Here is an 18,698-nt window from a genome sequence, read left to right on the forward strand (position 1 = left end):
GCGACATCTAGTGGTTCCATATATACATCCAATTTGGAATTCGAGACAGGAAGTTTCTCCAATGTAAAGCACCACAGCAGGGCATTTTAAACCAAGCCAATTCACACAGGAAAAATCTGCCGTGACAGACACTGCGCTAACATGCCAAAGTTCAGTTTTGTTGGCATGCCATGAAGCATGTTGCTCAGTGAAAAAATGCAATATATTTTCCAAGCTCGTCAAATATAATCTAATTAAACTTTGACTAAGTAAATAGATCCAATGAAAAACTTTGATTCATCACTGTGACTGATTGAGCAAATATCTTTCTCATTAGATTTTGCTGAGTTGCCCTTGAGCACACACTTAACTCCAGTCACTCTCATGGACAGGCCCGCAGCTAGAAAACACACACACACACACACACACACCATACACCTACAACTTTATTTAAAGGTTTCTGTTTACTTGCTTGCTTAATTAAGACCTTTAGTCACATTTTTTTTATGAAATGTTTCTGGAAATGATAAAATTGTATAATTGTAAGTCCACTGGCTGGTCAGGCAAATAAAAATTTGCAATGAAAGATGAGTGATTATTGTCATTACTTATCCAATAAAAGACCAATATTTCTGATATATCAGGCATAAATCTCTTGATTCAAGTCAAATAATATTTACTAAACTTTGAGGCACAGCTGCAATGACCTGCAGTGACAAAATACACAACAACAGAAGTGTGTTTCATTGGTGTGCACCAAACTGATTACCATGCATGCTTGTGCATATTTATAGTGTGAGTTTGATGATTTAAAAGAAAGTCTGGCTGAGCTGGATGCTTTTGTCATCCATGCAAATGACTCACTTCACTTTGATTCCTCTCTTTAGTCAAGTTTAAGTTCACTTGAAGCTTGATGTGTTTCTCCTTCTTGTCTATGTGAGATAAGTGTGTTCAGGTTATATTCTGTGTGTGTTTACTGTTTAATTGCCTGCTGGCTCAGGCAGTGAAAAGTAGCTGTCGCTGATTAATAGTGCCGGGCACAATGTTAAAAGCTGGATAGCGGGCTGATCCTGCCTCACCCGGCGGTGACTAATGACAGTGATGTGCGGCAGGGATACGTGGGTCAGAGCCATCTTCACCCCTCTGAATAATGAACCCCATGTTGAGGTGCAGCCGGCGCAGGTTAACTCAGGCAAATGATAATTAGACAGAATGTTGCAAGAGTCCAAGATGTGTTCTCATTTAGATTTTAAGTTGCTGTGATGATCAATGGCGACACTGTGGCATTAGTTTGTTAATGTTCTTGCTTGCTTCTTGCTCTCCTCTGGACCAAAACGCTTGTTTGGTTCTAGGAATTAAATATGACTTGATCAAAATCTCTCACTAACGTGCCTTTGAGTCACGTGACTTTTGTTTATAACCCCTGGTCTGCTTGTGAGTGGACAACCTAAAAGAACTAAAAATACAGCGAAGTAAATGTTGATTGATTTTGACTGAAGAAAATCAAATGTAGGTGGGGAGTTCAAGGGGTCAAACGCTTGACCTTCCAGTTACAGGACAGCAGGTTTCCACAGAGAGTATCTCTGATCTCTAGCACACTGCGCTGCCCCAATTCTTACCTGCTATTTCAGAGACAGGCAAATGTTAACAAAAAAGGCGTCAATCCTCACTCAGGTCCACGCTGGAGACAAGGTAATCCCTCCGGTTGTGGATGTTCGGGTTCAGCTGCTCCGCCGCTGCCAGAGCTCAACCGTGACAAAGCCCCCAGATTGGGGGACAGTTATCTGGACTCTCGACACAGGAGACGATACGAGAGGTCAAACTAAATTGGCTCACCAGAGAGGGGAGTCGACCCTTCAGGCAATCTCCTGCTCCTCCCTTCAATGAATTGGAAGTCCCAGCGGCCGCCCGCGTGGCTCTGAGAGGGCCGACCACATCTCACAAATGGGGCGAACAGGAAAACGAGGTGATCTGTCAATGTCCTTGGTGTTTCGAATGACAAAGAACTCAAGGGCAGGAAGAGATTCCAGCCTTAGCTGACTTGATGTGGATGCAGAACTCTTCTCGGACTATCAAGAACAGGTTCATTCTTGTGACATTTTTTCCCAACCTCAGTCACAGTCAAAATTTGGCGCTTGTTGCTGGGTTTAGCACAGAAATGACTTGCAGACAAAACAACATCTTCATTAAACCTCAGGCTTCATCTTGAATCGAAGTTAATTAGCTTCTGGCGTTGCTTGGACTCACGCTACGACGTCTTCAAACTCAGCGCTTGACTGATTCTTATGACGAAGGTTGCGGATTGAGATCAGATCTGTGCTGATCTGTGTTAAAACCTTGGATTTAAACCTGCACTGATCAATGTTTCGGCAAAATTCACCCCAAACGCTGCACTTTCCCCTCAGCTCTACAGAGCGTTTTAGCATAATTTCTTTCAGCTTTCTTCAAGTTGTTAAAATGCTCTTTTCGCCTGTTGTGTCCTCACTTTCTTGGTCATTCCTCAACTTTCAATTCAGTCGACAGAGTTTGCTAAATTACTTTCAACACGACTCACAATACTTGTCAAGGTTAGCAGAGCTGGCTGTTAGGATTCATTAACGAGCCTGCGGCTTTGGGGAGAATTAATAAAAGGAAAAACAGCCTTGCTCTTACCCCAGGACATTGTCCAGCGGTTGTTATGTTAATCACTTAGGCCTAATTAATACCATGCATATCATTAGCAAAATGAAGATCCAAATGCCAGCATGCGTTAATTACTGTTGTAGAAGTCATCTACATTTCTGCAGTGAATGTTAACCGTCTGACAGCGCTAATGTATTTGAACCCCTCGCATCTACGCTGGAAAATAAGAAAATAACACGTTGTAGAAGTTTTCAGAAATGATGGAGAGAAGCATAAGAAAACACACATATTACAACCAAATAGAGTAGTATATTCACATGTGTATTACCTGATGGTTCTCTGTGTGTTTCAGAGATTTTATGCACATTTCTGTTTTTTTTTCTGCTTGGCTGTGCAGCAGAACCTGTACTTTTCTCTTATACAGGATGTTTAGCAGTGTCAAGATGATCTACTGTGTGTGTGTGTGTGCATGTGTGTGTATGCGTGTGGTTCAGGGGGATTTCCTGATATAATCTCCAGTCCTTTCATTCCTAATAAACCTCATTCAGTGTGCCTCAAATCCCTCGACTTATTGTTGTTTTTGAGATAACGTGGGAAAAGGCCACTTAACAAACACGCCACCTCCTTCCTTTTATATTTGACTTTAAAGACAGAAAATGTGGCAGCCACACAGGACTCTCAGACTGGCAACAAGAGCCTTGAAATCTCATAACTTCTATACTTTTTAAAGAATAATGATTTTATGAAAACACTTATCTGAACATAGCCAGACTTTATCGGTAACTCATGCATACAGTAGATTTTTCCTGTCCTGCCTATCATATTGCAGACAGTTTGTCCCTTTATACCAGGGGGGACCTTTTTCTATTCTAAAGGGCTATTCATAATATCCTTTGAGGTCCATATTGAATTACTGAACACATATATCACACTTACCTCCAATTCAATGGCTGGAGCTGCTTCTTTCTGTGGAGGCGTCTGATGACAGATGGTAGTGACGATGACGAAGATGATGATGATGATGCTACTCACAGCTGGTTTTCCAGGTTTGGGTCAGTCCATCTTGCTGCTCACAGCTGTAGATCATCTCAAACTGAGATGTAACTTCAGTGCATGTCTCCTCAGAATGGGAAAATCCTCAGGAGGTACATACAATTCACAGAGCTGGAGCAGAAGGGCTTGTCGTTGCTTGGCAGTTTAAAATTTCATGTTGTCGGCTGTCAGGCACATCAGCTGGTTCCACATTAAACTGCACAGATAATATGCTCAGTTCCATTTTTTTACTTTTCATGTCCTGAAACCTGCCACCAAAAGCCTGAAGGAGTCTGTACCATTTTACTGTTAGCAGGTAGCAGCTAGTAGCTAGCTGCTCCACAGCAGCAACAGCTCATTCACAAATTCTCCTTCTGAATGAGGTTTCAGCTTCTTAGCTATTAGCTCGCTCACCACAGAACTTGCCTGCAGAAAACCGTCTCTGTCAGAATGTGGTCTTGTGAGAGCTACTTGTTGGGCAGCGAAACTCCCCCGAAGAGAGTTAACTTTATCAAAGCGCATCCGTCCTCCTAGCTCATCCAGGTTAGCATGTTTGGAGCTGTAATGACGCTCCATATTGGCCTTTTCATCACTGCCAGCGCCTCCTCACAAACTAACTTAGACACACGAGTTTGCCTTTTACCACAATAACAAAAAAAAGTTAGCATTTGTCCATTTCTATTGGAAAATGCAACAGTCTGCACCTGCTTTTCTTCACAGTCTCCTGACATATGCACGTGGTGCGTTTAGGGACCATCCGGACATTCCTACCACTATCTATGATATTTTCTTGATCACAGTAAAAAAGTAGTTGAAGCTCAGATATACCTGCTAGTCATCACATGACATTTGTTTTTATTGCTAAATAATATTACATAGTACATGTTACCTATATTTTCATGCTTAGCATGGTAATTTTTTGGGAGTTGTCAGGACACAACTCTGGACTTCATTTTCAAGAAATTAGGCTTATGTATAACGTGCAAAAATGCTTGTAAGAAAAACTTTTAAGTTTAAGTATTTCTTTGGTAAAGAGTAGTTTCAAGGAAAAGAACTTAGATTTGTGGATGATCCAGAATGGGGTCAACCAGCCATTAATTCAGAAGATGGCCTCGCTTTGAGTTGTGTTCAAATTACATAAAACTGTAGTAATACAAAGATGATCTCTGCCAACTTTAAACATCTCCTTAATTAATCCTCAACTTGCACACATAATTAATTGATATACATGCCTGCCCCCCCACCATCACCACCACCACCACCACTGCAGGCTCAAACAGTGCTTCCCTGCTGGGGAAGTTAATTGTCAGGTTAGACGGTTCACCTCCAGAGAATTTGTGCTGTGAATTATAATGATTTCCTCTTTTTCCTCCACTGTCTGTGTTGCCTGCTAACTACCTAATGAATTATATTACATTCCAAGGTACCATATATACTGTATCAAGGCTGTTGCCAGTAATGGATAGCCACAGCCACCTTTGGTCTAAAGTATAACTTGGAAAATGCTTTCATCATGTAAATGGGGATGTAGTTTCAGATTTCAGATTTCTACACTAATAGTTGTGACTGCTACAAATGAACAATGCAGACACAACCTTGGCCACTACTGCAGTACTGCTGCAACTGTCAGCGTTATTGCTATTATGAACGCGGCTACAAGTACACCGTATATCATGTATGTAAGGACAGCCCAGTTTTGACATTTTGGAATCTACTGAATGCTTATTTGCTCTCTGGCCTTGTTAAATAAGTCACTTTACACTACTCTCATGTCTTTACAGTAAAATCTTAAGTTACCACCAGGAAAAGCAGCAAGCCTGGCTGTGGCACCTCAAGAGCTCATTCTTGATACGTCTCGTTTGCTTATACAAAAACTGAAGTGTAAAAATGACATGTTGTTTCATGAGGGGTTGTGTGCTGGACCAGGCTACCTGTTTCCCTGTGATTCCAGTCTTTGTGCTAAGCTAAGCTAACTGGCTGCTCTCTGTAGCTTCGTATTTACACGACAGACATGAAAGTGGTGTTTCCCAAAATGTCTAACTGTTCCTTTCATTAAAATTGAGATGATACTTTGTCTACTAGTACAACCTCAATTCCAAAAACGGTGTTTTATAAAAGTGTAAAACATAAATAAAACAGAATTTGCAAATCATTTTTATTGCTTTTTACCTCATCAACATCATTGATTTTTGCAAATAAATGCTTATTCTAAATTTGATACCAGCAGCATTTATCATACACGCGGACTCAGATGTGATGTCAGCGGATAACTCGAGGTTCAGGGCAGCCATCTTTAGATATGCACTCTTGTCCTCAATCAGCTGAATATGATTGTTCTCCTCAGGCTAAAGAACAGGCGACCGGACTCAATATATTTTCTTTGTTCAAGTGTTTCCCCAGAGTGCTGGAGATGGGACAGACATGTGGCCATCTTGGCCAAAGGATGCCAGGTCAACCAACAATTCTCCTCTGCTTCGTTTTTTTTTTCATTTCAAAGTCAAGAGCTACAAAGGTGTGTGCGCGTCAAACGTTATTTCCCCAAAGCTCATCACACATTTTCAAAAGATGTCATGTGCAGAAACACCTAAATAAGGCCAGAAATGCCAATATCGCAGTGCTTTTAAGATTCACAGCTAAATAATTCAGCAGTCTCTCATTATCAACTCCACCCCTATGGAGAGCAGACACCTTTGCTTCACAAAGGCACGCCGGTGTCCTCTCACTTCATCGCCTCTCCCCGCTTCAACCAAATCTGGCATTATTCTAATTAATGAGACAAGTTCATTAGTGCTCTCGGGGTTAATGTGTTGTCCTACAGCAGATCAGCGAAGGGATTCCAGTGTTGCTGGAGCATCCTAATTAGATCACAGTGGGGGCTGCCTGCTTAAATAGATGGAATAATGAAAGTCGTCACTCTTCGCAGCGGCAACTTGATTGCTGCGCCGTATCTCTGCTCAGAAAAGGCTCAGCATTCACCTGGAGCAGCACTTGGTGAAATGGTTTCAATGGATCTGTTGCCCTTTTCAAATGTGGATTTGACTTGCTCTGATGATGAGGATTACTGGGCAAAACTGCCATCTAAAGGACTGACATGGTACTGCAGTCATGACTGAGGGTTTGAGACCAGATAATTCCTGCACCTCGACACAAATTGCCACAACCACACTGTGGCTACAATTCTTTGCTTTCTCCTTAAAGTACAAGCTGTTTCATTCACAACAATGTCTGTACAAAGCATAAATAAATTTTTATTTGACTTCAAATCTTCCCTAATCAATAGATTTGTATTAAAAACTGATCAGCTGATTATATATAATGTGAAACCTGCAGAGAATTACCACCTGGCTGCTGTTCCCCTCAGCTCCATGGAGGCATTTCACACCTTTCAGCTTGTTGGTTTGGTTTTTACACCTTGATGCTCTTGGTTCATTTCTTCACGCTCTCATCAAATGTGTTTCTCAAGACAGCAAGCAGCTGTTTTCTGCAAAAATTAAACTGCTCCCCGCTCAGCACCAAACGACAGACAAAGTTTGCTACTCGCTGGTGGACAACGTGGAACATTTCGCTGCTTAAGAGCCAGATGTTTTTCTCAGGAGTTGGTGCAGACCAAAACGAAGCTAAAAGGAGAGGGAATATAAGACTGTATGCATGCAATGGCCTGAAACGCGACTCCAGTGCTAATGTTTGTACATGACTGCTGGGTGTTAAAATAACTGTTTTCTAACAAGCTTGCAGTTAAAACTTGATAAGTTGATAATGTATCTACAGTTTGTGGTGCTTAAATGTGACAAATATTTTTTTTTAAACTGTCAGGCGTGGAAATCATTAAGGACACTGAGGCTAAGTCCTAATTTAAGCAATTTCATACATTTTCTTATTAAAAACATTAACATGATAGTTATTTTATCAGCTCTGATTTGAGTATTTTTTGTGCTGCATGTCAGACTTAAATGTGGTCTGCGCTGACTCATGACCTCAGTATTTCTTAAATCCTGGCTACGATCCTGAACTCAATACTAGAGCATGAAATAAGTCAGTTTACAAATTCCCAACCTTGCTCTGCATGTCTAATTGTATCAAATGTTTTTAGTAGCTGGCATTTGATATGTGCACAATTCCAGCAGTAATTCTATTGTTTCGCATGATTTCTTTATTTAGCCTATTTGAGTGTATGACATTGCACAAATCCAAATATCATTCCCTTCTTTTGTTGCCTGCGTTTTGTCTCACATTAATCCCACTGCCTTGAAGCGGTTTTCATCATTTTCTCTGTTAAGCTTCCAAAATTAACCTAATCTTCTTTGCTCGTCCCATCCCACCCACTCGCCCTGTTGTTCCAGCCCACTCGCTCATCTCGTGTTTTTGGAGGGTTTTTTTTTTTTCTGAGAGGAGAATGTTGAGATAAGCGGCATATTACACTCCAGCGGCAGACACACCAGTGACTTTGTGATTATGATGCAGAGGGTGTTGTCTTTGAGATAGGCAGCAGTGGAGGAGGAGAAGGGGAGGGGGATTATGGGGCTAATTCCCTTATAACTTTCTCCTCATTAATCTCTGTGGAGGGATACGAGATTCTTTAAATGCTAATGTCCAATAAAGATGTCAGCAGTGACATTTTACAGTGGCGGCACAGATGTGAACAAAGTTGACCGCGTTGTTGTGGGAGAACTTTTCTCACTTTACCCACATTGCTCGTCTCACATGTTAATTTGAAGAATCCTCTCTCGGGATTTAGACATGAACGTGTTATAATCAGCAACACACTTACTTTACACTTTTCATCCAACCATTTTGTGCCAAGGTCGAGCGCGTCACCCACTCTTGTCCTCAGAAATAACTAACAGCTCTTACTTTTTCAGAGGAATCCAACTTTAATTCAAACACAAGTTGATTCTGTTTAATTTAAGCACAATCAGCTCTATTTACAAGAAATTAGTGGAGGTCAATGTGGCAACAAGATGAAGAGCAGAAAGTCAAAAGGAAATCCTGTATTTCCTCAAAAGCACCCATAATATCATCTAAAAACAACTGACAAAGAAATCACTGAGGCCTCATCTAATGTGTACTCCCACAGCAAAATCACTCCTTACAATCCCTTTATACAGAATTAGTGTCCAAAAGGAAGAGAATAAAATATACTATTGCTCCTTCCTTTGCTTCCCTGTTCCAAGGACAAATAATTCTCTCAAAATCACTTCTGAAGGGGTATGATGGTTTTCGACACACTGGCATTCTGTTGAGGCTTTTTGCGCTGACTGCGACCCTGACGCTGCCAAGCTCCTGTCAGCGTCACCGCCAGTCCCGGCACCCTTGAGTTAAATGGGAATGTGATGACACTAAAGGTTTGCATAATATCGATCTCTGTTCTCATAATCTCTGTTGGCAAACCGAGCGTCCGTCTTGCTGTGCGGGATTCGTCCGAACGGTGCGTGGTCGTTAAAACACGTGTCGAAGACCTCATCCACTATTTTCTCCGCCTCGTTGCGGCTAATGTTCCTCACAGCCAGGATGGAGCGAAGGGCGCGGCCTCTGACGCACTCCTGTCCGAGGAAAAAAAACATGATCGAAGTGTTGGTGACACAAACCTGAAACCTGCCAGTGAGAGTCAGATTTATCCCCGCGGGCATACCTGATGATGCTGCTTCAAGCCGAAGTTGAATCTGGCGGCTTCATTGCTAAAGGAGCAGTCTCCGCTGAGGTTAGCTGCCCGGATCTGAAATGAGACAGAAAAAAAGTCTGGATATTCAGCGAACAACACTTCATTTATCAGAACCAAGTCAGCCTCCCTTATCTCATATCTCAATCAAATCTTAACATCCTGTTTATGAGGAAACGTCAAACAGTGAAAGAAAACTTGGATCTCCAAGTGATTTTTAAAGGAGCTTAAAATTTAAAACATGAGTAAAACATGATAAGTATGAATGTATCAAAAAATATTGGAAATCACAACTATCAATGCTGTCTGACTGTGGGACTCAAAGGACGACCTCACTGCAATATTAGGTTGCTTACTGCAGCATGGAAATGTGACTGCTGTGAGCTTTTCCCTGCACTTTGGGTACATTTTAATGTCGAAGAATGGCTGCAAGATGCTTCTCATGCATTAGCTGCAACTTACTATTTGTTCAAAGAGAAAATTCTGGAACTTGACTCATACAATGCAAAAGCTTCAGAGAGAAGACGTAACTGAATCACACCATAACACCCCCGGACTCACCTCGGAACAAGCCAGATGTCTGTAGTTGCTGAACCAGTCCACATGGGCCCGACAGTGGTCGAAGGCATGAATGAGCTCATGTGTGACCACTCGGGTCATATGGGACTGCTGGTGGATGTTGTTCTGACACAGAACGATCTGCAAACACACGAAAAATCTCATCAACGCTGAACAGCCAAATTCTTTTAAGCCACCAGAACCTGCTGTATTGTATCTGAGTTACTGCCAAGGTCTCTTTCTTACTTGAGAAGAAGCTGCGTCAAAGCCACCGCTAACCGTCCCGTCACAGTCTTCACAGGAGAAATGTCGATCTTTAAACACTTGGCTGGATTGAGAGGAAAAAGTAAAGTGATGCTAAAGTTCGCAACTGCCTATTATTTTCATTATCGATTACTTTCTCAATTAAACAATTAGGTAACACAAAAAATAAAAGGACACATTACATTTCATGTGAGATCAAGCGATTTGCACTATTCAAAAAGCAAAATCAAGGCTGTGTTTCTAAAAACTATTTTGATTTATTGATTTCATCCCTTCTGTTACTTTTAAAAGCTGTTTATGCAGGTTTATCGACACGTATTAATAAGTAGAACTTGCAGTAGTATCATTTGAAGAATTGTCATCTGTTCATTACAAACAAATAAACAGTCCCATGTTGTTTGCAGCAATGTGAGAGTGACAGTGGAAGGTCAACAATGACAAACACATCAGTGTTTTATCTTTGAATGATACGTACCATCCTGAACTTTTCATGGCACTGAGGAGGAGTTTGGCATACGGACCTGGGAGAAGCACAGAAACCAGCTCGAGCTGAATATTCAGTCGTTAGCATTCACTGACAGGAACCGCTGCTAGCTAAGTTAGCATGCTGCTCCTGTGACAGCGAGGTTAACGCGTTGACACTGCACGGGTATTTAAATAACAAACACATCTGAGAAAAATCTTAATCAGACAAGTTATCCAATCTGCACTGTTGAGATGACATTTCCCTTAATAAGGCATCGACCGTTTGCTAGCTAGAATACTCACTAGTTTCCATTGCGAACTGTAACATGACCCGACACTTGTGGTTGAAAGTGAACAGGCTCTCCCCGATTGAGTTTTTCTTGTATTTTCCCCTGTTCCTCTCCGGGAATAAATTGTATCCATATTCATCCTCTTCTTTAGTCTGGTCCATTGTGTAAAATGTTCTCCACAATTTGGAAATGTTAGCATAAGTTCTAATGGTAAGATACCGCTAGCTAGCAAGAGAGGTCATACTGTGTTGTACGTCACGTGGTAGCCATAGGTCAAAGGTAATGAACGGAGATATTTATTTGTAATTGGATTTACATCACTCTTCTACAAAAATAGTCAACAAGCACAATTATCTTTAATATTACGTTAATGTAAAAAGGAAATGAAATACGTTTTGTCAGAGACTAGTTTATTGTATAGATCGTCTATTCAGACCATGCGGGTAAGTCGTCAACTCGGAGCGCGATGTGTGGACCGAAATCAAACCGAGAGAGACAGAGACAGTTACCAGGACAATTACACTAACAGCTAGATGTCTGCATAACACTTTAATACAATGCAAGTGAGCCCAGTGGACACCTCTTTTGTAGACATTTTTGTTTATATTTTGTATGTTTTGTTTTGTTTGCCTATTTGTTTTGTAGGAGAGAGACAGCCCATTTCATTCTAGACGCACAGGCTGTACCAGGTAGTGACATTACAGAACCCTGTGGGTCGTCTAAGAATAAAATCGACAGGTCTTGTCTAGCTTCTTTCTCGGTCTGTCGTTTGCGGACTTCTACAAAATTGCAAGTCAGTAAAAGTTTGGGTTTTTTTTGGAGGACAACATCTATTGTAGCATAGACGATCTTTGGTTACGCCAAACGCAGGCTCCGCAGCGCAAAGGCTGCTGGTACTCGGCTGTCATGGCTCCGAACATAAACAGAAAGCTGTGAATAGCGACACATTTTGTTGAAGTATTTAGCCATATTAAGTGGAGCTACATTTTAACTGTAATTATCAGCCGGAAAAAGAAGTGCCAGGTACTTTACAAGGTTCAAATAGCTACAATAGTCACTTACATTTACTTTATTTTCCTTTAATGTTTGGTATTTCTGCTAGGTAGCTAGTTAGCAGCTAGCAGCAAAAGCATGACAGCGTGATTCTCGTGTTTTCCTCTTGGCTGCAGCACCAACTTCAAGACAACAACTACCGCTGTTGAGAAATTGTCCAAAACAAATGTCTGTTTCACAGGGAATAGCATGTCCGGGGGAAACAAAGCCATTGAGTTACAGCTTCAAATGCGGCAAAATGCCGAGGATATGCATAGCTTCATGAAGGAGCTGGAGAGCTGGGAGAGGGACATAAAGAAGAAGGACGAGGAGCTGAGGACGGGAGGAGTTCAGGTGATCCAGGTTTGTCCCTGCTGTTGACATGCGTCCGTCTCAGGATCAGGTAATGTACTGTCGCATCTTCGGGCGTTAGCAGCTTGTTGCCTCTGTGTTGTAGAACACGCTCCCACCTGTGCGCAACAAAGACTACAAAACAAAGATGAGGGAAAAGAAGAAGAAGGAGACAACAGGCAATGGAGACGCAAAGAGAGCTGAGTCCTCGCAACCCTCAAGGATAAAAGCATATGACTATCGAGCGTGGGACACGTTTGACGTGGTAGCTATTGTTTTCTTATAAATTCTACTAAACATTAGTGGCATCAGTGAGTTGATTGAAGATATATGCTTCCTTGCTTGCAGGACAAAGCTCTGTCAGAGATGGATAAGGAGGAAAGTCCTGCAGAGTCAAATGAGTCAGACTCTGAGGAAGCTGCAGTTGATCAGGACAAAGCGTTAACTGAGAAGACAAAGGTAAATACTATAGGGCAAGTAATGCAAGAAAAAAAAAAACAAGAAAAGGAAAGAGGAATTTACCTTTTGCTAACAGAGATTGTACTTTTACTTTTAGGGTAACGCATTTTTCAAAGATGGGAAGTACAATGAGGCCATCGAGTGTTACACAAGAGGGATGGGTGCAGATCCTTACAACCCTGTGCTCCCCACAAACCGAGCCACCTCCTTCTTCAGACTCAAAAAGTAAAGAGCATAGATTACATCGCTGCTGTTTTAAGAATTTTTCAATAAATGTACCATCATTAAGCTGGATGTGTACGTCATCTTGCTGTGTTATTTGGTTGCTTGTTCTCTGCAGGTATGCTGTGGCAGAGTCCGACTGCAACTTGGCGATTGCTCTGGACAGCAACTACTTCAAAGCGTATGCACGAAGAGGAGCAGCACGGTTTGCATTGAAGAAATATGAATCTGCATTAGAAGGTGACAAACTCTAAAATGGCTGAGATCACCTGTTTAACTTGAGGGCACTGATCTAACAATATGAATCTGTTTCTGAATAGATTATGAGATGGTTCTCAAGCTTGACCCCGGGAATGTGGAAGCACAGAATGAAGTGAAAAAAATCAAAGAGGTACGAGTGAAATGATTATACTGGGGTTAGCCTAATTTTTCAAGTCATCTTCACTCTTACTTCCTCTCTTAACCCGGCTGGTTTCAGAGCCTTGAACATCAGGCCCCAGCCGCCCCAACTGAAGCCACGCAGCCACAGGAGGCTCCCACAGTGGACCCCGAGCGGCAGAGACTGATGGAGGAGCAGCAGAGACGACAGGAGGCGGTGATTCAGAAAGACAGAGTAAGCTTTGCTGCAGCATCCCAGTTGGAGTTTGATATTTATCAAATAGCTGCTGATTGTGTGTAATTTGAGTTGACATCAGGCCAGTTTATGTAGAGACACTTCTGAGGTGGTTTTTGCTTCAAAAAGTGAGAAGCAGCCAAATACATTTCCAAAAGGCAAGTTGCAGCACTGTTTGGCACACAGGGACATCAGATCCTGATGTTCCTTGAACAGTTTTGGGAACAAATCAAGCTGTGTTTATTTGAAAGTGGTTTTCTTCAGTGGTGACGTTTTCTGGATGTGCCTTTCAGGGGAACGCTTATTTCAAAGAGGGGAAGTATGAAGCGGCTGTTGAGTGCTACAGCAGGGGCATGGAGGCAGACAGCACGAACGTCCTGCTGCCTGCCAACAGAGCCATGGCCTTCCTTAAGCTGGAGAAGTAATCAATCACAACATTTATTTCTCCAGCACTTTTCTTTATGAGAGTGAAAAGGCTTGTGTTAAAATGTGACACAATGTTCACTGCAGGTATAAGGAGGCAGTGGAGGACTGCACCAAAGCCATTTCACTGGACAATACTTACTCCAAGGCTTTCGCTCGTCGTGCCACAGCCAGAGTGGCTTTAGGGGAACTGCAGGAGGCCAAACAAGGTGATGATTAGAGCAACACTGTAACAGACAGCAGCAACTACATTTTGTCTGTTTTGTAACACCTGGAAGACCAAATAACTGTCACATCATGAGCAGCATTCTTTTAGATAATCTCTGTTTCTATAGTTGTTATTCATGGGGTGTGTGTGTGTGTGTGTGTGTGTGTGTGTGTGTGTGTGTGTGTGTGTGTGTGTGTGTGTGTGTTACAGATTTCCAGGAGGTGCTGAAACTGGAACCGGGGAACAAGCAGGCCCTGAATGAGCTCCAGAAGCTCCAGATTGTATGTTTCAAGATTTAGTTATTAGTTCAGATAATGGATAAATAGATGGAACAATGCTAAACACATAAAGATAATTCCTCATCAGGCTTTTAAACTGTTTTCACTCTAAACTTAGCAGTCTTTGCTGCGAGTTGTTAAGAGGAATGAACCTCATTCTCACAGTCACCATGACAACATTACTGTGTTTTAAGTCCCTCTAGCAATGAGAACTGGCATAAACATTACTAATTAAATTCTATCCTAATGCACAGATGACTAATGGACATGTCAGACTTCATTAGCTTTGACCCTCCACAGATGTCACTTGTCTCTCTTAAATGTCAATGTGTTTGTGTCAGGCTGCGGGTTCCAGCGGCCTCCTTCAAACACCAGACAGCACACAGAGAAGAACCGTTCAGCCAATCGACAAACCAGCACATCTGCGCTCAACTGTAAGTTCCTCATGTTCTTTTTTGTCTTTTTGTTGAAAACACTGTCTCTGAACTTTGCTACACTGAAGACAGTCTGCTCAGTATTTTTCTCACAGTTTTAATGAAGTAGAAATACATTGCTAAACACATCATGGACTATTGCTCACATGTAATATACAGTTTGAAGACTTTGCATTACGGGAAGTTGTGATCTAACCTTTTCCAGGCTAAAAGATTAAATAAGTAATAACATAAACATATGTAACAATAAAAGTAACGTCACAGTGATTTTTGTTCTCTTTATACAATTTGTACTTGTGAAGAGCAGATAAATGAAATAACTTATAAATCATGCTTCTTCTTCATGCTTTAACATTATTTGTCCAGCAGGTGGCAGGATAGACATGATTGTAGATTAAACATCTGGATTCTGTAACTTTCATTTTGTAATATCTTTATTAGAGTTCAATTCAGTCAACATAAAAAGACTGAAGAACAAATTAATTTTGTTTTGAAAGACTTTTTTAACTGGGTCATCACATTGACTGATGCTGAACATGTAATGCTCTTCAGAAACCTCTGAGGAGGATTGAAATAGAAGAGGTGAGTGGGAAGGTGTCGGTGTCTGAGGTGGAATCAGGTGGGTCCAAGTCCTTCGTCCAGGAAGTGGTGAAGGAGGCTGAGGACGAGTCCTCTCCGCTGTCGACATCACCCAGTGCCAAAATGATTAAGATCGAAGAGATAGCAGAAGCCCCTTCACACTCATCTGACCAGTAAGTGGTGCTGCATCTTCTATTCATGCACTAAATGTTGCACTAATTTATGGAATGTGGCATGTATTATTTTGACACTGTAACGCATGTTCTGCTTCTGTTTCCCAGAGTTCCTTCTAACAGACAGAGCAAACAACCAGTGAAGGAAATCAGTCATCCTCCTGAGCCGTCAGCTCACCCCTCCTCGACAGTAACAGACCTGCCTCCTCCACCCACCAACAGCTTCCAGCTGGAGGCCGACCTCCGCAAGATCGGAAACCAGCCTGAAGTGATTTACAGATATCTGAGGGTGAGCTGACTGTCTACGCTGCAATTTACTGCCGACAAGATCATATTTGTGTGTTCAGACAGTCTAATTATATGCTGTCATCGCAGCAGTGGTATTGACAGCGCAGGCGAACGACATTTCGTGTTAATCTTTTTATGATTTTTTTAATGTGTTTTCTCATGGCCATGTCAACATCGACTGATTTCCAAAGATGTAATTTGAATCTCATTTTAAATCAGCAGCAGAGGCTTAAATCTGGAATCTGACGGAAAAGCTCAGTTGAATTACTTGATTTCTGAGAGACTTTTACAAAATGAGATATCTACAATGAATTGGAGAACCTAATCAGACTTGATGCTGGACACCTAAATATCAAGATTACGCCTTTTTTAACTGAAACCGTTTTTCTTCCCATCTTACAGAAAATCAAGCCTGAGGCGTATTCAAACATTTTCCAAAACTCCCTTGAACCTGACATCCTCAACCAGATCTTGAAGACTCTCCATGGTTTCTACATCAAGTGAGTTTTTAATGATAAAAAAAAAAATCAGCACGGCCACATGTGTAGTGTTGTACTGTACATTAACATCCACCTTGTGCAGGAACGAAGCACCGGCCGTCACACTGGAGGTCCTCGAGAGTCTCGCGAGCGTGAGGCGCTTCAACATGGCCGTCATGTTCATGTCGTCCCCGGAGAAGAAAGGTTGAGTCTTTTTTTATATGCTGAAGCGGGTGACTCCTACTTTTCAAACATGCTTTACATCATATTGATAACTGCACGACTTTTCTGTCCCCCAGTGCTGGAAGAAGTGTTTGACTTCCTGCACCAGGCCGAGCTGGAAGAATCGTCTGTCGCAGCCTTACAGAAGAAGTACGGACTGTGACGCTCGGATTGAAAGAAAAATCTGCAAGTTTTACAGACTTTAAATCTCAACACGCAGTGCTGCATTGTTGTCAAAGCCAACAAAACAATGTCGTTATATTCTAATACTGAATAAACTCTCATTCAATTGACTTTCAGTAAATTGGACTGCTGTGTTACAGCCCTTCACCTGTGGAAATACAGTGGTAGCATCTTTCTCTTTTCATCACAATGTGTTTACTGGAAGGTGGAAGTTGGAAAATCACAAATTGTAGATTGTAATTCTGACCTTGGTGCATTTTTAATGTTCGAGATGATAAAAACGGAGCCTTCCAGTGTAAAATCCTGTGTGCAACAGCTAATGCCATCGATACTTCCTGTGTAAACGTACATGTTTAACCATTCACTGCACAACTGTTTCCATAAATTTATGAACATGCAATGCTGAATTTTCATAGATATACATATATATTGAGGTTTATTCGTGGTAGAGGTAAGAGTATCCACATCTAACATGTTTGGACTTAGATGTTGCATCAAGGCGAACCACACAAAGCGGGAAAGCACCTGCTGAAGTTTGAGCATCATAAACATGTTGGTGTGTTGAAATGGAGTCAGATAATTACATTTGAGGGAGAACCTTAACCAGACGCAATGTTTTATGGGAGGGAAGTGTGAATTACCAACTTTCCAGTTGATCTTGAATGCAGCGTTAAGGTATGGATTGGTCTCTGTGAGTACTTTCCCCTGTTTGAATGTTCCTCCCATTCTTAAACCTACCAAATAAATCCTGACGCTGCGTTGGCGAAACCAGATTAGACAATAGAAAACCGTGAGCGATGTTTGGTCTTTTTTCAGATGCTGAAATACAAATAAAGGTGTATTTTGTAATTTGCATGTGTGCTGTTGCTGAGTCAGTAACAACAGAAGAATAGAGTTTCTTACTCTCAAATATGTCACATGGGTGATGAATTAACACTGTAATCAGTAAACATACAGCAGCTCATTGTTCATCAGGTATGATAGTGTATATTGTTTAGCAAAACAAATGGGAATACGTCATGGAAGGAATTCATTAGCTTTGTCTAGTTAAAGCCCAAAAGCTTATTACTCCAGCACAAAATCCACAAATCCTTCCTCTACACCTGTTTCATCTTGTTCAGGGTCACAAAGAGGTAGGGCCCTGTCCCAGAATGCACTGCACTAAAGGCAGTGAAGCACTCTATTCAGGTCGCCAGTCCATCACAGTCAGCGTACACAATGCTTTAGCAATAACAACCGTACACTTATAGTTAAGTGCCATTAAGTAAAAGGTTACCAGAGTATTTGCAGGTCAGGAGAATGTAGTTTGTGTCTCAACATCCACACCAGTGAGGATCTGCAGCACGTAAATCAGAGTTAAATCAGATAACAGCTGTGAGTTGTCTCTAAACACACTGTGACAGCAACATACCTGAGACACTCAGCGTCTCGTTGACCACCGCCGTCTTTCCGGTGAATGCGTTGTCAGCTTGGCAGCTGATGGACTCTTTGGAGACGTAGCGGCTCACAGTGATGTCAATCACGCTGCCCGTCATCGTTTTCCCATACAAGGTCCACGTGAAGCTGCAGGAAGGAGTGCAATCAGCTGAGCACGTGAAGCTTGCTGTGACCCCTATTTCAAGGGCATCTGGTCCTGAAATGATCACATTCTTTGGCCCGTCTGCAAGAAAAGCGGCACAAATACAACTAAAACTCAAACAGGTGATGACATGCAGAGAAGTTTTAAGTCCCTGACACTTGCTTACCAGGCACCACCACTGTGGTCTCAGCCGTCCTGTTTGTCTTTGTCACAGAGTTAAACGCCACGCAGGTGAGGGCGGCCTCGTATGGAGGTGCTACAGGTGTGAAGAGTATGGAGGCATTGGTAGCCAGGAGCATGCTATGGTAA

General features: G+C 41.9%; 2 protein-coding genes across 3 annotated transcripts; one reads left to right on the forward strand and one right to left on the reverse strand.

The window, feature by feature from the left end:
• Nucleotides 1-8,489: 8,489 nt before the first annotated feature.
• atp23 (ATP23 metallopeptidase and ATP synthase assembly factor homolog) lies at nucleotides 8,490-11,125 on the reverse strand. Its single transcript, XM_041964232.1, has 6 exons — nucleotides 10,880-11,125; nucleotides 10,587-10,632; nucleotides 10,094-10,175; nucleotides 9,851-9,988; nucleotides 9,263-9,346; nucleotides 8,490-9,173 (listed from the first exon to the last, which is right to left on the reverse strand). Exons 1-6 carry the CDS (start codon nucleotides 11,025-11,027, stop codon nucleotides 8,970-8,972), a joined length of 702 nt encoding a protein of 233 aa, XP_041820166.1. The 5' UTR covers nucleotides 11,028-11,125; the 3' UTR covers nucleotides 8,490-8,969.
• Nucleotides 11,126-11,757: 632 nt separating this feature from the next.
• Nucleotides 11,758-17,643, forward strand: rpap3 (RNA polymerase II associated protein 3). 2 transcript variants are annotated; one of them, XM_041964001.1, is made up of 17 exons: nucleotides 11,758-11,889; nucleotides 12,101-12,261; nucleotides 12,356-12,514; nucleotides 12,598-12,708; nucleotides 12,806-12,933; nucleotides 13,049-13,170; nucleotides 13,251-13,321; nucleotides 13,409-13,543; nucleotides 13,837-13,964; nucleotides 14,054-14,175; nucleotides 14,385-14,455; nucleotides 14,794-14,886; nucleotides 15,439-15,638; nucleotides 15,747-15,927; nucleotides 16,329-16,426; nucleotides 16,509-16,609; nucleotides 16,705-17,643. In XM_041964001.1, exons 2-17 carry the CDS (start codon nucleotides 12,109-12,111, stop codon nucleotides 16,788-16,790), a joined length of 1,959 nt encoding a protein of 652 aa, XP_041819935.1. In that variant the 5' UTR covers nucleotides 11,758-11,889; nucleotides 12,101-12,108; the 3' UTR covers nucleotides 16,791-17,643. The 2 variants fall into 2 exon arrangements, with proteins under 2 accessions (XP_041819935.1, XP_041819936.1); XM_041964002.1 differs by having other exon boundaries at nucleotides 11,778-12,252.
• Nucleotides 17,644-18,698: the final 1,055 nt, after the last annotated feature.

The sequence above is a fragment of the Chelmon rostratus genome, chromosome 22 (genome assembly GCF_017976325.1).
Source record: "Chelmon rostratus isolate fCheRos1 chromosome 22, fCheRos1.pri, whole genome shotgun sequence".
Taxonomy (NCBI): domain Eukaryota; kingdom Metazoa; phylum Chordata; class Actinopteri; order Chaetodontiformes; family Chaetodontidae; genus Chelmon; species Chelmon rostratus.